Source organism: Canis lupus, chromosome 6, assembly GCF_048164855.1.
Source record: "Canis lupus baileyi chromosome 6, mCanLup2.hap1, whole genome shotgun sequence".
In the NCBI taxonomy this organism is placed as follows: Eukaryota; Metazoa; Chordata; class Mammalia; order Carnivora; family Canidae; genus Canis; species Canis lupus.
The window spans coordinates 64,104,776-64,123,335 of NC_132843.1; the positions used below are offsets into that span (position 1 = coordinate 64,104,776).

Here is an 18,560-nt window from a genome sequence, read left to right on the forward strand (position 1 = left end):
GATGGAGCAAAGCCAAGTCATGGAAGAGAAGGGAGAGGATGAGATCAAAAGCTCTGTTAGGAATAGGTGCCTATAAGAAAGGAGGGCACCGGTAGGGATAATAGAGACAGGGCTGTTGAGGGAGTTCAATAACCTTCTGTGGAGGTGAGCAGGTGGGAGAAGAGTGATGAAGACTTCTAATAGTTGCAGAGAAGGAGGGACACAGAAGAAGTAGAAATCTGTGGGACGGGGCTGAGGGTGAATTGGGTTGGAGGTCCTGAATGTGCTGTGGCACGAACCCATCCTGCATATAGATAGATCAAGGGCTATACAATCCCACAAAGAAGGAACTCCAGATTTCAATACTAGGTTTCCTATGCTATGTTCAAGAGTACATACCCCATGGTAGTGCATCCTAGCAATTTCATTTTATGTGCTAATTGCATTTTTCCTTCAGCCCTTCCTCTCTTCTTCCTTCTCTCTTGCTCTCTTCTACTCCTACAAGGATGAATTTTCTCTGTATTTGTTACTCTTTGTTAGTTTGGGTCATTAAGGAAAAATGAAACTTTTTAAAAAATATATTTTATTAATTTATTCATGAGGGACACAGAGAGTGGCAGAGACATAGGCAGAGGGAGAGGCAGGTGGGGAGCCTGATATGGGACTTGATCACGACCTGAGCCAGAGGGAGACTCCCAACCACTGAGCCACCCAGGCGTCCCAAAAATCAAATCATTTACTCTTTAAAAAAAAAATACTTGTTTATTCATGAGAAACACACAGAGACAGAGAATGGCAGAGACACAGGTAGAGAGAGAAGCAGGCTCCATGCAGGGAGCTGGACGAGGGACTCGATCCCAGGACTCCAGGATCACGTCCTTGGCCAAAGGCAGGCGCTTAACCCCTGAGCCACCCAGGGATCCCCAAAATCAAACCATTTAAATAAAACTTGTCAGGAAGCTCAGGACCCTGGGGCAGGGGGCCTGGAGAGGTGTGGGGCTTCAGAACAGTGTCCCACAAGCAGCTTCCCTTTAATGGCAAGGGTTCAGTCTGTCTCTAAAATTCTCCAAGTCTCCAAGCCTGGCGTATTGGGAGTCTACTCAGTCAAGGATGAACTTCAAGAGCAATTGAGTGTATAGGGAAATGCAAACACTCTGCCTTTGTGGAGATTTAAAAAAAAAAAAAAAGGTTGACGGTAGTAATGGATAGCCGGGTGACTTTCCGTTTTAGAACCCTACCCGTCTAGTCAATAGGTGCATTATGCAAAACTGGATACATTGCATCACTGTGAAGGACTTTAGACTGCGGTTTGCAAAAGCAGAATAAATTTTCTCGGAGTCGCACCGTTATGTACACACACACACACACACACACACACACACACACACACACGAGCGCGCAGACTCACGCCCACTGGCAGCGACGGCCGCACCTCGCAGCTCTAGGGGCAGCCGCGGACCCGAGCTCCACGAGCGGAGCCCGGACTGCAGGAACTTTCCGCGGGACTCGGGCGCAAGCCCCCCCGGGCCCCCCCGGCCCCCCCGCGGCCGTCGGCGAGCCGGAGCCCCCGGGAGCCCCCGGGAGCCCCCGGGAGCGGGAGCGGGAGCCGGAGCGGGAGCCGGAGCGCGGCGGCAGGTCCCCGGGGCGCCCTCGCGTCAGCACCGGGGCGGCGCGGCGGCGGCGGGAGGCTCGGGGCTGCAGGGCCCGCGGCCAGTGTGCGCGCGCCAGCCGGCCCGGGCAGCCGCGTCCCCCGCCGGGCCCTCGCCGCCCGCGCCCCGGCCCCGCGCCCTCGGGCCGCCATGGCCGCGCGCCGCGCCGCCGCCCTCGCCTGCTCGCTGCTGCTGCTGTCCGCCGCGCTGCTCCGCCGCGGCTGCCGGGCGCGCTTCGCCGCCGAGCCCGACTCGGAGCCCGACCAGGCGGAGGCGGCCGTGTTCCCCGAGTCGCCGGTGCAGAGACCCACGGTGCTCGTGGCCGTCCTGGCCCGCAACGCCGCGCACGCGCTGCCTCCCTTCCTCGGCTGCCTGGAGCGGCTGGACTACCCCAAGGGCAGGATGGCCATCTGGTGAGCGCGCGGGGACCCGCGGCCGGCCCGCCCCGAGCCCCCGACCCCCGAGCCCCCGAGCCCCCGAGCCCCCGAGCGCGCGTGCGGGTGCGGGTGCGCAGCGCGGGGCCGCGACCCTTCCCACGGCGAGGGTTTGTGCGGGGCCCGCAGGAGGGCCGGCTGAGCCCCGTTCCGACCCGACCCTCGCCCGCCGCCCCATCGCCCTGAGCCCCGGGGGTGCGCATCACCGCCTGGTGCCCCGGACGCGGCGGGAAGCCGATTGCGGTCGGGCAGGGCGCTCGGGCGCGGCGAGGTGGGGGACGCGCGCCGCCTGGCTCCCCGGCGCCTGGCTCCTGCTCTCGCCGGAGACCCTAGGGCAGTGGCGCCTGGTTCTCCCGGGGATGATGGGGTGGAGGGCGGAGAGGAGGTACCGACCCAGACCTGGAGGTTAGGTGGGGCCCGCGTGTGCTCCCACCCGCGCCGCCGCCGCGGGGCCCCGTCGCTTCCGACGGCTCCGGGCTGTCCCCCAGGGGCTCATTCCTCGCCGCAGATGCAAACCACGCGGGGCGCCCCCGGGGTAGCGTCCTGGGGACCGAGCTGCCTTCCAGAAGGCAGACGGCCAAGGGCTACTGCCCCGGGACAGAGCCCCGCGCCTGGTACTGGGTTTGTTGCAGGGAGAACCGGGGCATCGGTGCGAGGGGCTGCCCGCACCAACTTTTAGAACTCGGTCTAGTCCCGCACCTTCCAGAGACGCAGGTATCAGAGTTGGGAGTCAGGGGAGCCGCTGAAAGGCCCCTGGAGGAGGAGGTGCGCGCTGGCCGGGTGGTAGGCGCCCAGGAACGGGGACGGGGAAGACAGAGCCCGGGTCACCCCGGAGCAGTTTCTGTCCTGCGTTGATAAAGGGAGCTGGCCTCAGACAGGACACATCCTTCAAGCTGCGGTTGGGCGGAAAGAGAGAAGGGAGGATAAAGCCGTAGCTGAAATTGGCAGCCGAACCGTACCTGGTGGGAGAGGAGCGGAGGTGAGAAAGCAAACATGAGATATAGTGCGGCACTGTGCTATACACTGCTTTACTATTACCCTGTTATACGTGACTGCTGCCACGGAGAAGGGCACGTTATGTGGAAAGGGAGACCGGTGGTGCAGCCAGGTTTGCAACCAGAAGGAAGAAGGATTTTTTTTTTTTTAACCACTTCAATACCAAAGAAAATTGCACAAATGTCAGTTCTTAGATGCTTTCTTCAAAACAGATATTTTACGATAGGGTCTTGGTCTTTATGCATTGCTTGGTTTTAAGGAACATCACAATAGTTGCTATAGGAAGTCGGTGAAGGGTGAACCAGGTAGGAAGGAGGCACAGGTTTTGCTACCTAATGTACAGACATTGCTCTCTTCTGTCGCATGGTGAAGTTTTAAAAGAGATACTAGGATCCCTATTTTACAACTGAAGCAACTGCGACTTCCATCAGGTCAGTCACTCAAAGTCACAGAACTAATAAACGGTGAAACTGGAATTGGAAACCAAGTTGGTCCCTAAAGTCTGCCCTAAACAGATAGTGGTGGGAACATAATAAGAACAAAATTTATTAAAAAAAACCTCTAGGCTACAAATTAGGAGGCAAGTTGTTCGTCACTAGCTTGATATGTGGCTTTGGGCCAGTTGCTTGGGATCCATAGACATCAATTTCCTCATCAGTGACATGAAGGGATTGGAAGAAATAATTCCAAATTCTTTCCAGCTCTTCAATTCCATTGATTGTATGATGTGATCAGAATCAAGCAAAAATGATTGTGCACCCTGAGTCCTCTGGGTGTTCCTTATTTTGTGGGTGTTGATGTTCTTTTCAGTTGGCTAGTATTCCAATTCTTCATTGACTTTTGGAATCTATTTTCCCTTAACCTTGTGAGTAGTCCATGTAACTGTACCTTGTTCCTTACGGCCAGTGTTGCAAAGTTAAGGATTTGAATAGGCCTTGGGCAACCACCGCATTAGGCACTAAAGACTTCTCTTTGAGTTCTGGTTTTGTATCATTTATTAGGTAATAATAACCAACAGGTCAGTTTAAAAGTAGTCCTTTAGGGCTCTCAGAGTACTTTCGTTAACTATGTCATCTCATTTGATCCATTCTACAAAGAAATAAAATTATCTCTGTTTTCTAGAAGAAGACATTGTATCTAAAGTAACTGACTTATGACTACACTTATTTATTAATGTCATAAATACTTAATAATAAGAGCTCACAGTTATTCTAAGCACTTTACAATCACTATAAGGTATATATACTATGATTATACCCTTTTACAGATGAGGAAACTGAGGCACAGAGAGGTTGTGCAAGCACACATCCCTGATGACCATCTTTTGTGAGATCAAGGCACTATGCCTTGCTCTAACTGAAAAAAGCTGAGTAAGATGTGGGTTCTCGCAGACAAATGTGGCTCTTTCTAATGAGCAGTGTAAGATGATCTCAGTGGCATGTGTAGGGGAGCAACAAAGGACTTCTAAATAAGTTTGGGGGCAGTTGTATGGTCATGGAAGCCTTCTTGAAAAGAGTTGACACTTAGTTGGAACCTGGCTTTGCAATACAAATAGGAATCCACTAAAACATGGGAAGTAAGGAGGCTTCCAGAAAGAGGGAAGAGTGAGGGGGCAAAAAAAAAAAAGAAAAAAAGAAAAAAGAAAAAAAAAAAGGCACTGGGGCATTAACCAGAGTTTCCTGTCAGGGGCAATAAAACAGGTGGCAGGCTAACTGACTGCAAATCTCCAAACTCATTGCATTGCACCACCGGAGCTGCTCACTTTGAGACTGGCACTAGGTGAATATTTGGCTGTGAGGGGCAGATTACCCTCCAGGAGGAAGCGCTAACTCAATTTAGGATGCTACTGCTTTGAGGAGCTTCTGCCAATGACTTCCTTTTAGTCTCTCAGTTTCAAGTTCTACTCAGTGTTCTGAGGTGCCAAAATGACTCGTATCCACTCTGCAAAGCCAGCATAACACTAATGTCAAAGATGGTCATGTAAAAAATGGTATTAGCTACTCAGAACTTCATGCAACAGAATCGGGTGGAGTATAGAGTCTGGGCTGCCAGCTTCCATTTAATCTTATCTCTGGAGCTCTGTGCACACTCAGTCTTCTTATTTATCTGCTAACCTATAACACTGGCTAGAGGAACATCTGATAAGACTTCTTTTCTGTATGAGTGAGAGGTGTGGTTCATTGAGCACATTCAGACTTCCCAATGCTGTCACTCCCTGCCCCCTTTCCCCCGAAGTTCTGGACCATATTTGCAGTCAGTTACCAATAGATTGCCCCACAAACTTTTACTGTCAGAGAATGAGTATAGTTATCTCAATTAGCATTAGATTTATTTGGATTAGATTGAATGAGGGGAAGTTTGTGTTTTAGAGAAGCTTTATTTTTTTATAATAAATTTATTTTTTATTGGTGTTCAATTTGCCAACATACAGAATAACACCCAGTGCTCATCCCGTCAAGTGCCGCCCTCAGTGCCCGTCACCCATTCACCCCCACCCTCCGCCCTCCTCCCCTTCCACCACCCCTAGTTCATTTCCCAGAGTTAGGAGTCTTTATGTTCTGTCTCCCTTTCCGATGATTTCCCACACATTTCTTCTCCCTTCCCTTTATTCCCTTTCACTATTATTTATAGACCAGGCAAAGGGAAAACTTGTCACACTTACCTGTTTGATCTCAAAACCCCAGCAAAGCAAATTGTTTTCCTTCAAGTATCATAATGGTGATAAGGAACTAGGTTGTTCCTTGTGTTCTAATTAAGACCTGTGCTGAGTTCGTGGGAGTCACTGCTGTGCTGAGATGAAGGGAACCATCCGGCACGTGGCAGTGCACTGCAGTGGGTGTGCTTTTCTTCAATGGAGCCATGAATGGTGGCCTTAGCAACAGAGGGAAGACTGATCTCATCTCCCTTCCCAAACCTATGATTAAGGGGAGGAGTGCCAAGTTGCCATGATAATGAAAAATGGAGCAGGGCACAAGGAAAAACACTTGACCCAAAAGACACATTAAGTTTGTCTTTTGGAGTTTACCATTGCTTGTGGGAAGACAGTGGGGATCCAGAGTTGGGGATTCAGAGTCTGTGCCATCGTAGGGCAGTAACTGCCGTGTAATTATAGAACGATTTGGGAATTTCATTTGGTAGAGCTCTGAAAAGTAGGAGACTGCATTGGGAACCATGGTATGGCTTTCTAAATCAAGAGATGGTTTTCTGTTGACATCAAGATAACCACGGTAGGCCTCCGCTTGTTCTGGGATGTCAATCCCGACATTTTGCACACTACTTCATTGCTGCAGTATTTGGGTGATTCTCCACTTCTTGATGTTCAACCAGTAGCATTTCGGTGAATGTTTAATTAGACACAGTAATATAAGTGTGTTTATAAAATATTTCAATCTACCACTATAGTTTCAGCACCAGCAAGAATAATGTCAGATTGTATCTTTACAGTCTTGACATTCAGTGCTTATGTTATCCCTCTGGAGGGAAGTTTCAGCTCTTGGATGAAAAACTCTGATACTTTGATCTCCTTCTCTCCATTGGTCTGTTTTCCTCACCTTTCCACCCTCTTTTTCTTATTCTCCCCCCACCTCCACCCCCGCCGCCTGGTGGTTTAGTAGTACGGAGGAGGGAGTATCCAAGATTACAGTCAGGTATGGTAGGGTTTGAATCTCCTGTGTGATTGTGGGCACATCAGTGAATCTCTAAGCGGAGCTTCTTCATCTGGAAATGACCAATATTAACACCTACCTCGAAGAGTTGTTTTTTTTTTTTTTAAGTTTTTAAACAAATGAAATAATGTATGGAGTATGTCTTCGTGTAAATGCTACTAAATAGATGATAATTGCTATTTCCTAGACATCTTTCCCTTTTGGTCCCATCTCCTTTTCCTTTCTCTTTCCAAATGAAGATTTTCAAAACAATAGATTCACAAGGAGCTCTCTTCATCTTCTTTCCAACCAAAAAATTATTAGCAGAATGAAAGCTAACATTCATTTACTAATGAAAACTAAACACCTTGATGACTAACCTAATCCTGACGACAACGCTAGACAAGAGGTGCTGTTATTCTCCTCACTTCACACAGAAGATGACTGAGGCACAGGTAATTTAAATAACTTGCCTGAGGTCACAAGGCGAGTGCATGCTGGAGCCAGGATGTGACCCAAGCAGCTAATGTCCCAGATTGTGTACAGATGGTCTGTTTAAGATCAAGAAAGGACCAATTAGTTCTAGTTTTTGTTTCTGTCAGTTGACCCAACTCAGGAAGATAAGAGTGCCAGTGTTTCTTCCTAACAAGAATGGCCCCTTCTGGTTGAATGACACAAGAGACTCAGTGGTTCCCTTCCGCTGTCTTGATAATTTCGTCACTTAGCTTAGCCACTTTCTAGTTACCAAACTCAGCTTTATTGTTGGTGGGTTTCATGGGTATAGAGTGAGACTAAATATGTGAATTGTACATAAATATGCAGATCACTTGCTATGATCACAGCTACATAGCAGCAGAAAGGAATTTATCAAGTGTTGTTAGTGGCAAGTGAAGAAGGCAGCACTATTCATATGCATGGTGGCTGCAGCATCTTGGGTTTGTTCTGGTAAAGCAGTTTCAGTTTTTCAGCCTTTTTAATTAGTGGTCTTAGGCTTGGTTGACCTTTAAACTCAACCTTCTTCCAAATGGTTGGAGAAAACTATCAATCATCTCCCCACCCTCCAATTTCAAACCATGATTGGGCCTCAGAATTATGTATTTCCTTCAGGTAAAAGCTGAAATGACTAATAAAAGGATGCCTAAATTCTCCTGCTTATTTTGTATTAATTGATGTACATGGGTGGGAAAACCAGAACACAGCAATACAGTGAATAAGTATTGGGATGAGATTTCTAGATTTTAAGCCCTGTGTGGCTGTTTTAATGTTGATTAATTTTAAAAATTTATTTATTTATTTATGTGTGAGAGACAGAGAGAGAGAGAGACAGAGAGAGAGAGAGGCAGAGACACAGGCAGAGGGAAAAGCAGGCTCTAAGCAGGGAGCCCAACGTGGGACTCGATCCCGGGCCTCCAGGATCCCACCCCGGGCTGAAGGCAGCACTAAATTGCTGAGCTACCGGGGCTGCCCAATGTTGATTAATTTTTTAAAAGATTTTATTTATTTATTTATTTATTTATTTATTTATTTATTTATTTAGCACAAGTCAGGGGAAGGGTAGAGGGAGAGCAAAGGGAAAATTTCAAGGAGACTCCCCACTGAGCATTCAGGGGCTCTATCTCATGACCCTGATATTGTGACCTGAGCTGAAATCAAGAGTGCTTAACTGACTGAACCACCCAGGCACCCCTTGATTATTTTATAACAAATAGCACTCATGGTTTAAAGGCACATGCCAGTTTTTCTAAGCAAGGTTTGGCTTTATGGATTTGTTTTCAGCAACTTTCTCCAGGTGATTGTCCCACTGAGCTTCATTGTGGCTCCAGGTATATAAGCAGGCTTCTTGAGGCTCCCTCCCTTGACTGTCTCTGGTGTCTCTGGTGGTGGTAGAAACGAACAATGGAAACTTTTTAACCAGGAAGGCTGCTGGTTGTGGCCTAGCCATTTTTTCCAACACTTAAGTGACCCATGGACACATGGGTCATATCACTGTATGTGGCACTGTCTTCGAGTCTTCCGCACAGTATAGTAGAACCATTATAAGACTTACACAGGGACAATAGTAGGACTATTCTAAGGCTTATTTCTGCACATTTCTTTAAATAATGTAATAATAGAGTATACAGTTTAATGTCTGAAAAAAATTGATTATGCGTGCGTGGGTGGTGCAGTCAGCTAGGTGTCTGACTCTTGGTTTTGGCTCAGGTCATGATCTCAGGGTTATGAGATTGAGCCCTGTGTCAGGCTCCTTGCTCAACCAGCAGTCTGCTTAAGACTCTCTCTTTCCTTCTCCTCTGCCCCTCACCCCACCCCCCATTCTCTCAGGTGCACTCTCTCCCCCTCTCTCTAAAATAAAATAGATAAATCTTTTAAAAAATGGAGTAACCTATAATATGGCTGTTTGTCCTATTTCCCAGTTACCATATACTGAAGATAGTTCACTATATGTGTTTAAATCATAGCTGTTATTCATCAGAATTATAAAATGTGTCTACTGTGTATGTCTTGACATCTTTATTCTCAGAGGAGTGACTTGTTCATTTAACTGCACTTGCACTGTGAGTATATAAAAAATTGCTGTTTAAAAAATTCTGAACTCCTTTAAGGGCCTTGCAGATTTATTTAATAGTAATTTAATTATTTTAAGAATGTTCTCACCTGATTTTTTCTCTTCTCATGGAAATAGTAATATACTCCTATAATAAAGATTCGAGCAGTATGAATAGAAACATGATAAAAGGTAAATCTCCCTTCTGCTCTATGGCACCTGCCAGAGACAACCAATGTTAACAGCTTCTTATACATTCTTCTAGAAATTTTTTGTGCATGTACATATATTCTTTTAATGTTAACCTAAATATGAGTGTTTTGTATATTCTGTTCTGCATGAACGTGATTTTTAAAAATCTATGTCTCTAATCCCAGCTTTTTAAAACTCTGCCAGCCCAACTATACTCCTGCCCTGGGTGGCATAGTAAAAGCTGGTTTAATGCACCACTGAACACTTCCTTGATTGCACCCAGCCTGTTCTCTTGTCCTTGTGTCTCTGGCCCCTAGAAAATCTGGCCCTAAGCCCATTTAACAACCAAACAACACCTTTTTTTTAATATAATGAAGTATAATATGCATCCAAAAAGTGCTTATATCATAAATGTACAACTGGATAACTTTGCACAAACTGAAGCTTGTATAACCAGCACCTGCCTCACCAGGCCTGCATTTGTGCACAACAGTGATTGTTGGGGCTGAGTAGCTACTGTCCCCTGGACTTTGTCCAGGTAGTCACATCCCCATAAGACCCATCCTCTGTGCAGTTATGATGAACCCTCGATGTCTGTCTCTTTTACGTGGCTTGCCTGGCCCCTGTAGGCATTTGGGTGGTGACCCTTGCTCAGCTGCTTCAGGAGCCCTAAGACTTGAGCTTTCTAGAACGAGCAGTCTTGGCAAGCTGCCATGAATGAGCTAGTGGTAAAAGATCATATTACTTTTCCTTAGCTTTCCATTCCTCTGGTAGAAAAGCTGTGTGTTAATGTTCATAAAAAGTAAGAAAGAATCCCATTATAGGTAATCATTGAAAAGCCATGCAGAATATAAATAGGGTGGCTGTAATTAATTCACTGGAACATGCTGACATTCAGATCCACGAAAATGCAGCATTTGTGGTTAGAGGCATTAGCCAACGTCTTTTGCATGAATTAAACCTTAGATCTGTTTGGAGGGCATTTCTTTTCCTCTCTAGGAGCACCGTACAGTAATCTTTTCAGACTTATACTTCCAATAATAACTTAATGACATCCTGCCAGGACTGAACTTGTGACCTCATAAAACATCTCATTTAATTGGGGCAACAATTGTTATTATTTTAGTTGTTTGTCAAATTCATCAAGCTGAGGATTGTCCCTGACCTGTTGGTTTAGCTGATGAGCTTTCTTCCTCTGCAAATATAATGAAAAGTGACCCCTTCCACCCCACCCCCCAGCATTTCTGATTAATGTTTCAAGACCCCTTAGAAGACGTGCATTTTGGAAATATAAATAATAATATAAGTAATGATCCTGGACTGCATATGCCCTAAGATTATGGCAGAAGGCTGAATGTGGGGCCGGGTCTGCTGTTAAAGTATTCTCATGAGTACCTGGTTTAAGTGATAAATTGGCTGCTTTGGAAGAATTTTTACCCTCTAATTTGAATTATTTAAATGTCTACTGAAGGACTTGTCAGGCTGGAGAGAGGAGGTTCCTTAAAATGCAACTTTCGCCACTTTGGTTATTGCCATGGTCTGGATGTGTGCTCCCCTGCCCTCTATCCTGACTCAAAATGTGTTGAAATCCTAACCCCATAGATGTTGGTCTAGGAAGTGGGGCCTTCGGGAGGCGCTTAAATCATGAGGGTGGAGCTCTCACTATCATGAATAGGATTGGTGCCCTTTGGACAAGAGGCTCCAGAGAGATTCCTTACCCTTTTCACCATGTGAAGACACAAAGAGAAGACTGCATCCTGAAAGAGGGTCTTCAGGATGAACCTGACCAGGCTTCCTGATCTTGGACTTCAGCGCTGTGAAACACCTGTTGTTTATAAGCCACTCAGTGGCTTATATTCTTATAGCAGCCTAAGTCAGTTAGAACAGACTAAGACAGCAGTCAAGCCCAAGAAAACCATAAAGGGTAGCTAAAAGTGCCTACTACATTTTAGACAGCAGGGAAGTAGAACTCTTTCTTTCCAGTCCTCGTTCTTTCGGAGAGTGATCATACATATTTTGGAAGTGGGGAGGGCAATGGGCTATGGCAAGCTTCCTATTCTCATAGGACTAGGGATGATTCTGAGAAGGGGGATATGATGGATGTACATTGATTGGCATTTTCCCTAAAAAGTCACGCTAAGTGAGAAGTTGCTGCTTTTCAGGGTTTTGGGGAAGGCAACATTTTCTGGAGACTAAGACTGGAACTTAAATTCCCAGGATATCTGTGAGAAATGTGGTTGTGGACTTGTGGGGCTGTGGCATTCCCAGCACAGAGTCCCTTGCTGGACCACTGGACTGCTTTTTACTTTCTTGGTTTCCAGCCAGCCCCATAATCTGTTCAAGCTCCACACACCATAGTGATTATAGTTGAGACCCGCCAAGATAGCGGAAAGTTACTGCCAAGTGGAATCAGGATTTTTCATGTCATCACCACACCATTGAACAGTAAGCTTCATGCAGCCCCCACATTGCTGTATTCCCTCTGCTGGAAGCATGAGGTGGGGGTGCGGGGGTGGGAGAGCATTCAGATAGTCAGACCGTGTCTGGGGTTTCAGATGGCTTCTGTGGAGTTGGCATGGAAGGCCCAAAACAGCCAGCATACTAAATATCTTAAAAATGATAAATCTTTCTGCCTTTTCTCAGTCTTGCTAGACTTTAAGATGAACTGGGCACATTGATTTCCATCCTAGAAATTTCTCTTTATTGAGATAAACTATGAATTTATAAAGCAATGGACTAAAAAGACATTATGCACATTCTTTCATTTATTTGGCCATCACAGATTGTCTATGTGGATAAACCCAGGTGGTCATGTTGAAATGAGTAGTGGAGGTGGCCTAAAGGTGACTCACCTCACTGGCCGAGTTCATTAGCCTTGAGTGGACATGACCATCATCAATGTCCTGCTGACCTTTTGGTTTAAGGCTGCTAGGCTTAAATGAGTGGTTCCTAAACACTAGGTCAGGGGCCACAGCACCTAGGACATCCATTAGTTACATGGATTTCTGGGCCCCTTTTCAAACACGTGTAATCAGATGGCCTATGGGAGTGGCCTGAGAATCTGTATCTTAAGGATGTATATGAATGATTTGGATGTACCTGTGGGTTTGGGAATTATAAGGGCTGAGATCCCAAAGGGCCCTGGGGCGGCGGGGGGGGGGAGGGGGGAGAGGAGGGACCTCATGAAAGGATTGAAGGATGTAGCCATCTAAGGTATGCGCCATAGGATTTTTCAGAACTTGGCAAGTTGGCATACTGTGGAATCTTCAAAACTCAGGATCCAGATGCTTAAGCAACCAAGCAGGGCTTTTTTATTAAGAGAAATAGTAAGCCCAGAATTACAGAAGAGAGGCTCTGCTAGGTATGCATCATTTGTTTTTTATTGAGTCAAGCACATGTGTTCTCCCTCCTTCCCACTATTTTAAAATGAGTTTTGTTTTCGTTTGGTTTTTGCCCACTCTAGGAAGTGCCTTGCACTGGGGCTCTGTATAAAATAACCCTCCTTCAAACCCTTCTCTTTGTTCAGTGTATCTTGCATCTTGAGCTCATCGAGCATTTAGTTTCATAGAAGAAAAGACATCTATTGACGTGGAGGGAAATCCAATCAGTGCGTTTTCTTTAAATAAAAAGTGGTCACCTGAACCACTTCAGTCCTCGTATTCCCTAGGCTCGGTTCCTTTGTTGCTTGTAATTAATTTTCTTACCTTTGATTTTTCTCTTTGGCACATCATGAAGACCTCCTCCCCTCATTTGTGAAAAACATAAGCAGACTATTAAATTAGCCTGCTTCTAGTAGTTGGCAGTTAGCCTTAATTATATGCTATTATGAAGTTCCTGAGCCCAGGGTCTTCCTTACTTACGGAATCACAATTTAACTTTTTTGGGAATTCTCATTGTTCTAGTCTGTTCTACAGAGGATTGCTCTGGGTTGGTTGCTGCTGTGCAGAGTTATGTTCTAACTTGGTAGTGTTGCATTATTACACGCGCACCCACAGGCAGCCTGCTCCGGGGAAGATCACAACTCGGTTGCTAAATCTCCTGCTGTTCCATGTCCTAGTTTTACTGTGTTCTTTTGGTGACAGGTCTATGAAAAATTCTGTAGATTAAGTTCTCGAGTTATGCCACCAGTTTCTTTTTTTAGTCCTTTTTCTTCTCAAGGATGTGAGCTGTGTGCTACCGTTTAGTGCCTCCCACCAAAAAAGAGCCATCATCTGGGGAGGAAGGGGCGGCCTGGTGTATGTGGGGGTCTGCAGGACAGTTGCCGCTAGCCAAGGGGAACCTTGTCCATTTTTCCCCCGCTGTGCAGATATCATCGTTTTGTTATTTGTGTCATCTCGTGCAAGAGCTGGAGGCATTGCTTATGCTGTGTCGTTTTGTACAAGCCATTTATTCTCTCTAGGCCTCAGTTTCCTCCCGTGGAATGAAAGAGGAACGTGCCAGAGTTGTGCTTCACAAATGTGGCTGCTGCTGAGAATCATTTGATGGGGTTTGAAAAGACATGGATCCCCGGCCCCACTCCCAGACCATTCAAGTTGGAATTTCTGGGGTAGCTAGGGTCAGGGCAGGTGACATGTTTTGAGAACTTCGCAAGGGGCGACAATGTCCCACCAGGCTTGAGAACCTTTGGATGAGATGTTCTCTGGAGTCCCTTCCTGACCTGACAGTAGTGTACCCTTCACGGAAGTGACCATATCTGAAGAGCATTCATGAATTGTTAACTCCATATGATTGTTGTTTCCTGGACCCTCTGCCGAAACTCAGATGTTTTTGGAGTGGCCTAAAAAGAAAAAAATCGAAGTCTTCTCAGAAGCTCCCTGTACTTCACCTTGTCGTATATAGTGTGTCCAGAGGTGTGCACTGAGAGTATGGCCTCCTGCAGAAGACATGTGCTACATGATGACCAAATCGCCAAGGGACAGGGCAATAAGAGAGCTGGCTTTGCAGGGGCACGTATTGGAACTTCTCACGAAGGGACTGTGTGCACCAGGTGCAGAAGCAGCCGGAGCAGCCAGGGCTTCCTGCCCGTGGCATGCAGATGCTGCCCCTTGGCTAAAGGAGCCTCGTGTATCAAGGCTTCTAAGCACGTCTTGCCAAGCTCCTGCTGCTCAGGATTCCTTCCCTCAGTATGAGTTTTGGTGTGTTGCCCGGCCTTGCTTTCAGGCGTTCTGTTTCATACTGGTGCAGAGCTTCTAATCATCTCTGGGTATTGAATTCCTGATGTTACTTTGAATGGCTTTGGATTTTAGCTTCTTTTGTTTCTCGATTTGCATAAACAGTGCTGCCTTTGTCCTGTGGTCTTGACTCAGCTTCAAAGCCTCATCTGGGCATCAAAGACACACTGGATCCTCATTTCTTAGGTATCAGATTGCAGCAGCGCCGGGCAGGTGAATGAAGGTTACAGACCCACTTCTGGGCCAGTCTTCTGTCTCCCAAAGAAGATTAGATTCTGCTAAATCCCCTTTGGTAATGGCCCTGAATCTTGGGCCAATCCCCGGGAACTGAAGGAGAAATGCTGGCATTTGTCTGAAGAGGAAAGGACAGTAATCACTAATATTGGTGGACTCCCCCTTCCCGTGAAAGGCAGATTATGAAGGATCCCTCTGGGAAGCATGGGAGCCCCAGGCACACGGGCCAGCCTTTGCCAATGTTGGCTCGTTTTCCTGTGCAAAATAAAGACAGTAACGAGACCCTTAGTTATCCATGATGGGATTGTCTGTACTTTGGGTGTACAGAAGCCAGTTTGTGATAACAGGTCAGTTTGGTGCAATCAACCAGCACACCCCTGAGCCTTGTGTCTCCCTGTGCTGCCCAGGAGTTGTGTGTTTAGACAACAGAGAGTAATTTTTTTCTCAGCTCGGAAAATAAGTTGGAAGCTATCCTACCACATTCCACACACACAGGACATTCCAGTACCAGTTTTATCTGGCTTCTCAGCTGTTTGCTCTTTTTTGTGTCGTCGATGCCATGAGCAGCCATATTTTCAGATTTTCTTGAATTTTTTTACCTTGACTTGATCTCTTCATCTATATAGTAAGTGCTGATTAGCCTGATCTTGAAAAACTTTTCTAGCCACAACATGCTAGTTATTTGTAGTTCCACCACAGATACCATGTAAAATGAAATAACTTACTCTGTTGCATAATTATTGGGGATGCCATTTGGGTCTTTATTTCTTTATTTGTACTTATATTTTACTGATCCAGTAGTTTTGACTTATCCATGTCTCATATACTTGGTGAATAGACTAATGATTTCTGGCTGTATGAAATTATAAAATTAAAAAAAAATTGCCCTTTGTGGTGGCTTATTTTCTATGTGGGCCGTGGTGCCCAGATAGATGGTCAAACATTATTCTGGATGTTTCCAGGAGGCTATATTTAGATGAGATTTACATTTAAATCGGTAGAGTAAAAGTGGCCTTTCAGTTGCCTTCCATAATTTGGATGGGCCTTATCCAATCTGCTGAGAATATGAATAGAACAAAAACTGACCACCCCAACCGAGAAAGAATTGTGCTTGCTGTTAAACTGACTTTGAACTTGAGCTGCAAGAACAGCTCCTCCCTGAATCTCCAGCCTCCTGGCCTACCACACGAAATTTGAACTTGCCAGTCTCCACAATTGCTGGGAATTGTGAGCCAATTTCTTAAAATCTCTTTCATATATATATATATATATATGTGTGTGTGTGTGTGTGTGTGTGATGTGTGTGTGTGTGTGTGTACTTTGACTAATACAACCTTTAATCTGAAAGACAATACCATCTCTTTATGAACAACAACAACCAAAATAAAGGCTTTGATGAGAAGGAAAAGAACTCAGAAAATTATGTCAAAAGAGATTGTTCTTAACCTGAACAACTGGAAAATCAGTGCCATCGATCCTTGGGGTGGAGTATTGGTGGTACAAGTATCCATTTGGCAAATTCTTCATTACATTTGACTTTCCTCATGCATGCAAAATTAGTAAGTGCAAGTCTCCCCTAGAAGGTTTTTGGGAAAGATGAATAGAAATTTGACATTTGCCATTATGATGGGAAACGACATATGTTTATTTTATTTTTTGTTTTTGCAAAAACTTCTGGACAGCCTAGGGATATGTGTCTTTTGCTCAGTCAGTCATGTGAGGAAAGTAGCTTGTGTGCTCAACTTGGACGTTGGGAGAACCTGCCTGCTAGACAGCAAGTCTCACCAGACTACTTGATTATTGCACGGATGTGATAGCTCTTCCCCAGGGAGAGGCTTTACTTCACAGTGGTGTCATTATATGGTAGAGATGCTAAAGACTGGTCTGCACTGATGCCCATGAAAGAGGCACATGTAACATGAAGCCAGATGGGGCCATGTCTTTCCTGGCTGCTGATTGAATGTAGGGGCCCCTGCATATGCCAGGGGAATGGACACAGCGAAACAGAATCCCTTGTCTCCCAATTTTGAGTTTATATGCTACAGAAAGATAAAATCAAGAAGGCAACAATTTTTTTTTTTCCCAAGAGTCTTCCCATTGGTGATTCTTTGACAACATTCTTGAGGCTCAGTCTCTAAAATCAAACTCTTCTGAACTATAACCAGCAAATAAAAAAAGCCAAACCTCTGCTGGATCAGAATTATCTTAAGAAAGCACAGCTCTTTGGCCGCCTCTCTCAGCTCTCTCTGATTTAGGCTACTCCGTTGATACCCTAAGCGGTAAGCTAGCTGCCTTTGTTCCCTAGGATCTAGCACCAGCTGTTTTGAGCCTCTGAACTAAGTTCACCTCTCCTAGGGTACCTCAGTAACACTGGAGCTCAGGCACAGTAGCATACGATGCTCTAATGAACTTTTCTTCTGATATAACAGTAAATGTGATTTTAAGGGACAGAGGGCCAAACAGTTTCTGTCCTGAAGTAGTGTGAATTTTGAAGCCTTTCCTCTCTTCTGTGTAATAAGGTATCTGAGATTTGGTGTTGCTTCCCCTCATCTGTGTATCAGCTGTCAGGTTTGAGAAAATAAATTGCATTGACATTCTGTAGCTTTGAACTAGAAAGCAAGTAGTTTCCCTAAGGGGAGTACTTAATCTTTTTTGGATGTCAAAGGAGCAAAAGATAAATAAACTATAGTGTGTGTTTCACCTTCTGAAACCATTGCTCCATAGTAGATTTCTGGATTTCCCATTCTAATTAAATCTCCCTGCTTTTACTCATCACTCTAATGTTGTGGATTTCGTTCCATTTTCTCTTTTCCAATTCCTTTCTTTTTTATTTTTTGAAAGAGGCATTTTTCTGGGTAGGTTATTGTTAATTTATTGATGGATCGGTCTGTTTATTTATGAATAGAATTGGCAGTACTAGAAACTCAGGTATGTTAATCGGAAATCATTAGGAGAAGCTATTCTTCATATCACCTTGTAAAAAAGTGATTAGTACTTTACGATTCCGGACTGGTTGATTCTTGTTTTGAGTGACTTTTAAAAAATTGTTTGCCTTCCTTGGCCTTTGATCACTGAAAAGACCAAAGTTACACATGGCTACGGTCTGTAGTTAATTTCACCCTGGGTGGTAAAATAATACACTATGGTTTCCAGACCCCTGAACAATTCAACTGTTACCAAGTGAGCTCATTTTTGGTAGAAGAATCGTGTATGTCATGGTCTCAAAAGAGACATGGGCTGCAGATCCTGTCTGGGGACCTGCTTCCAAATACTTGTTTGAACTCTTCCCAGCTCAGTTTGAACTTGGCCTTCCTCTTGCTTTTATATTTCAAAGAGCTTGAGTGTGGCACATCCACAACTCAGTAGACAATAAAACAAAACCCAGTAACCTGTTGTGAAACGAAAAGTGAGAGGGATAGCAGTTGTTGTTTTATGATTCGTTTCATTTAATTCTGTCACTGAGGAGAAATTCATACTTTTTTCAGGCTCCACAGAAAAGTAGAAAACCATGATTATGTCCTTAAAAGTATTTTAAATATTGAAGTCTTATGTAAAAATATTAGGTGCATGGATATTTTCTTGCAGTGCCTTAAAGGCCTGCTTTTTTTTTTTTAAAGGTTTTATTTATTTGAGAAAGAGAGAGAGCACGAGTGTGGGGGTGGGGGAAGAGGGAGAGGGAGAAGCAGACCTTCTGTTGAGCAGGGAGCCTGCCAAGG

The 18,560-nt window shown here is 45.2% G+C and overlaps 1 protein-coding gene across 2 annotated transcripts in view; it reads left to right on the top strand.

Annotated features, from left to right (window-relative positions):
- The window catches only part of COLGALT2 (collagen beta(1-O)galactosyltransferase 2), a 117,647-nt gene that overhangs the window by 13,020 nt on the left and 86,067 nt on the right, over positions 1-18,560 (top strand). The window contains exon 1 of one of the 2 annotated variants that reach the window (XM_072830916.1): positions 1,779-2,041. The exons of the other annotated variant lie outside the window; for it this stretch is intronic. Within the exon in view, the coding sequence (XP_072687017.1) occupies positions 1,779-2,041 (263 nt within the window). Of the gene's footprint in view, positions 1-1,778; positions 2,042-18,560 lie in introns of those variants that run through there. 2 annotated transcript variants of the gene reach the window in all.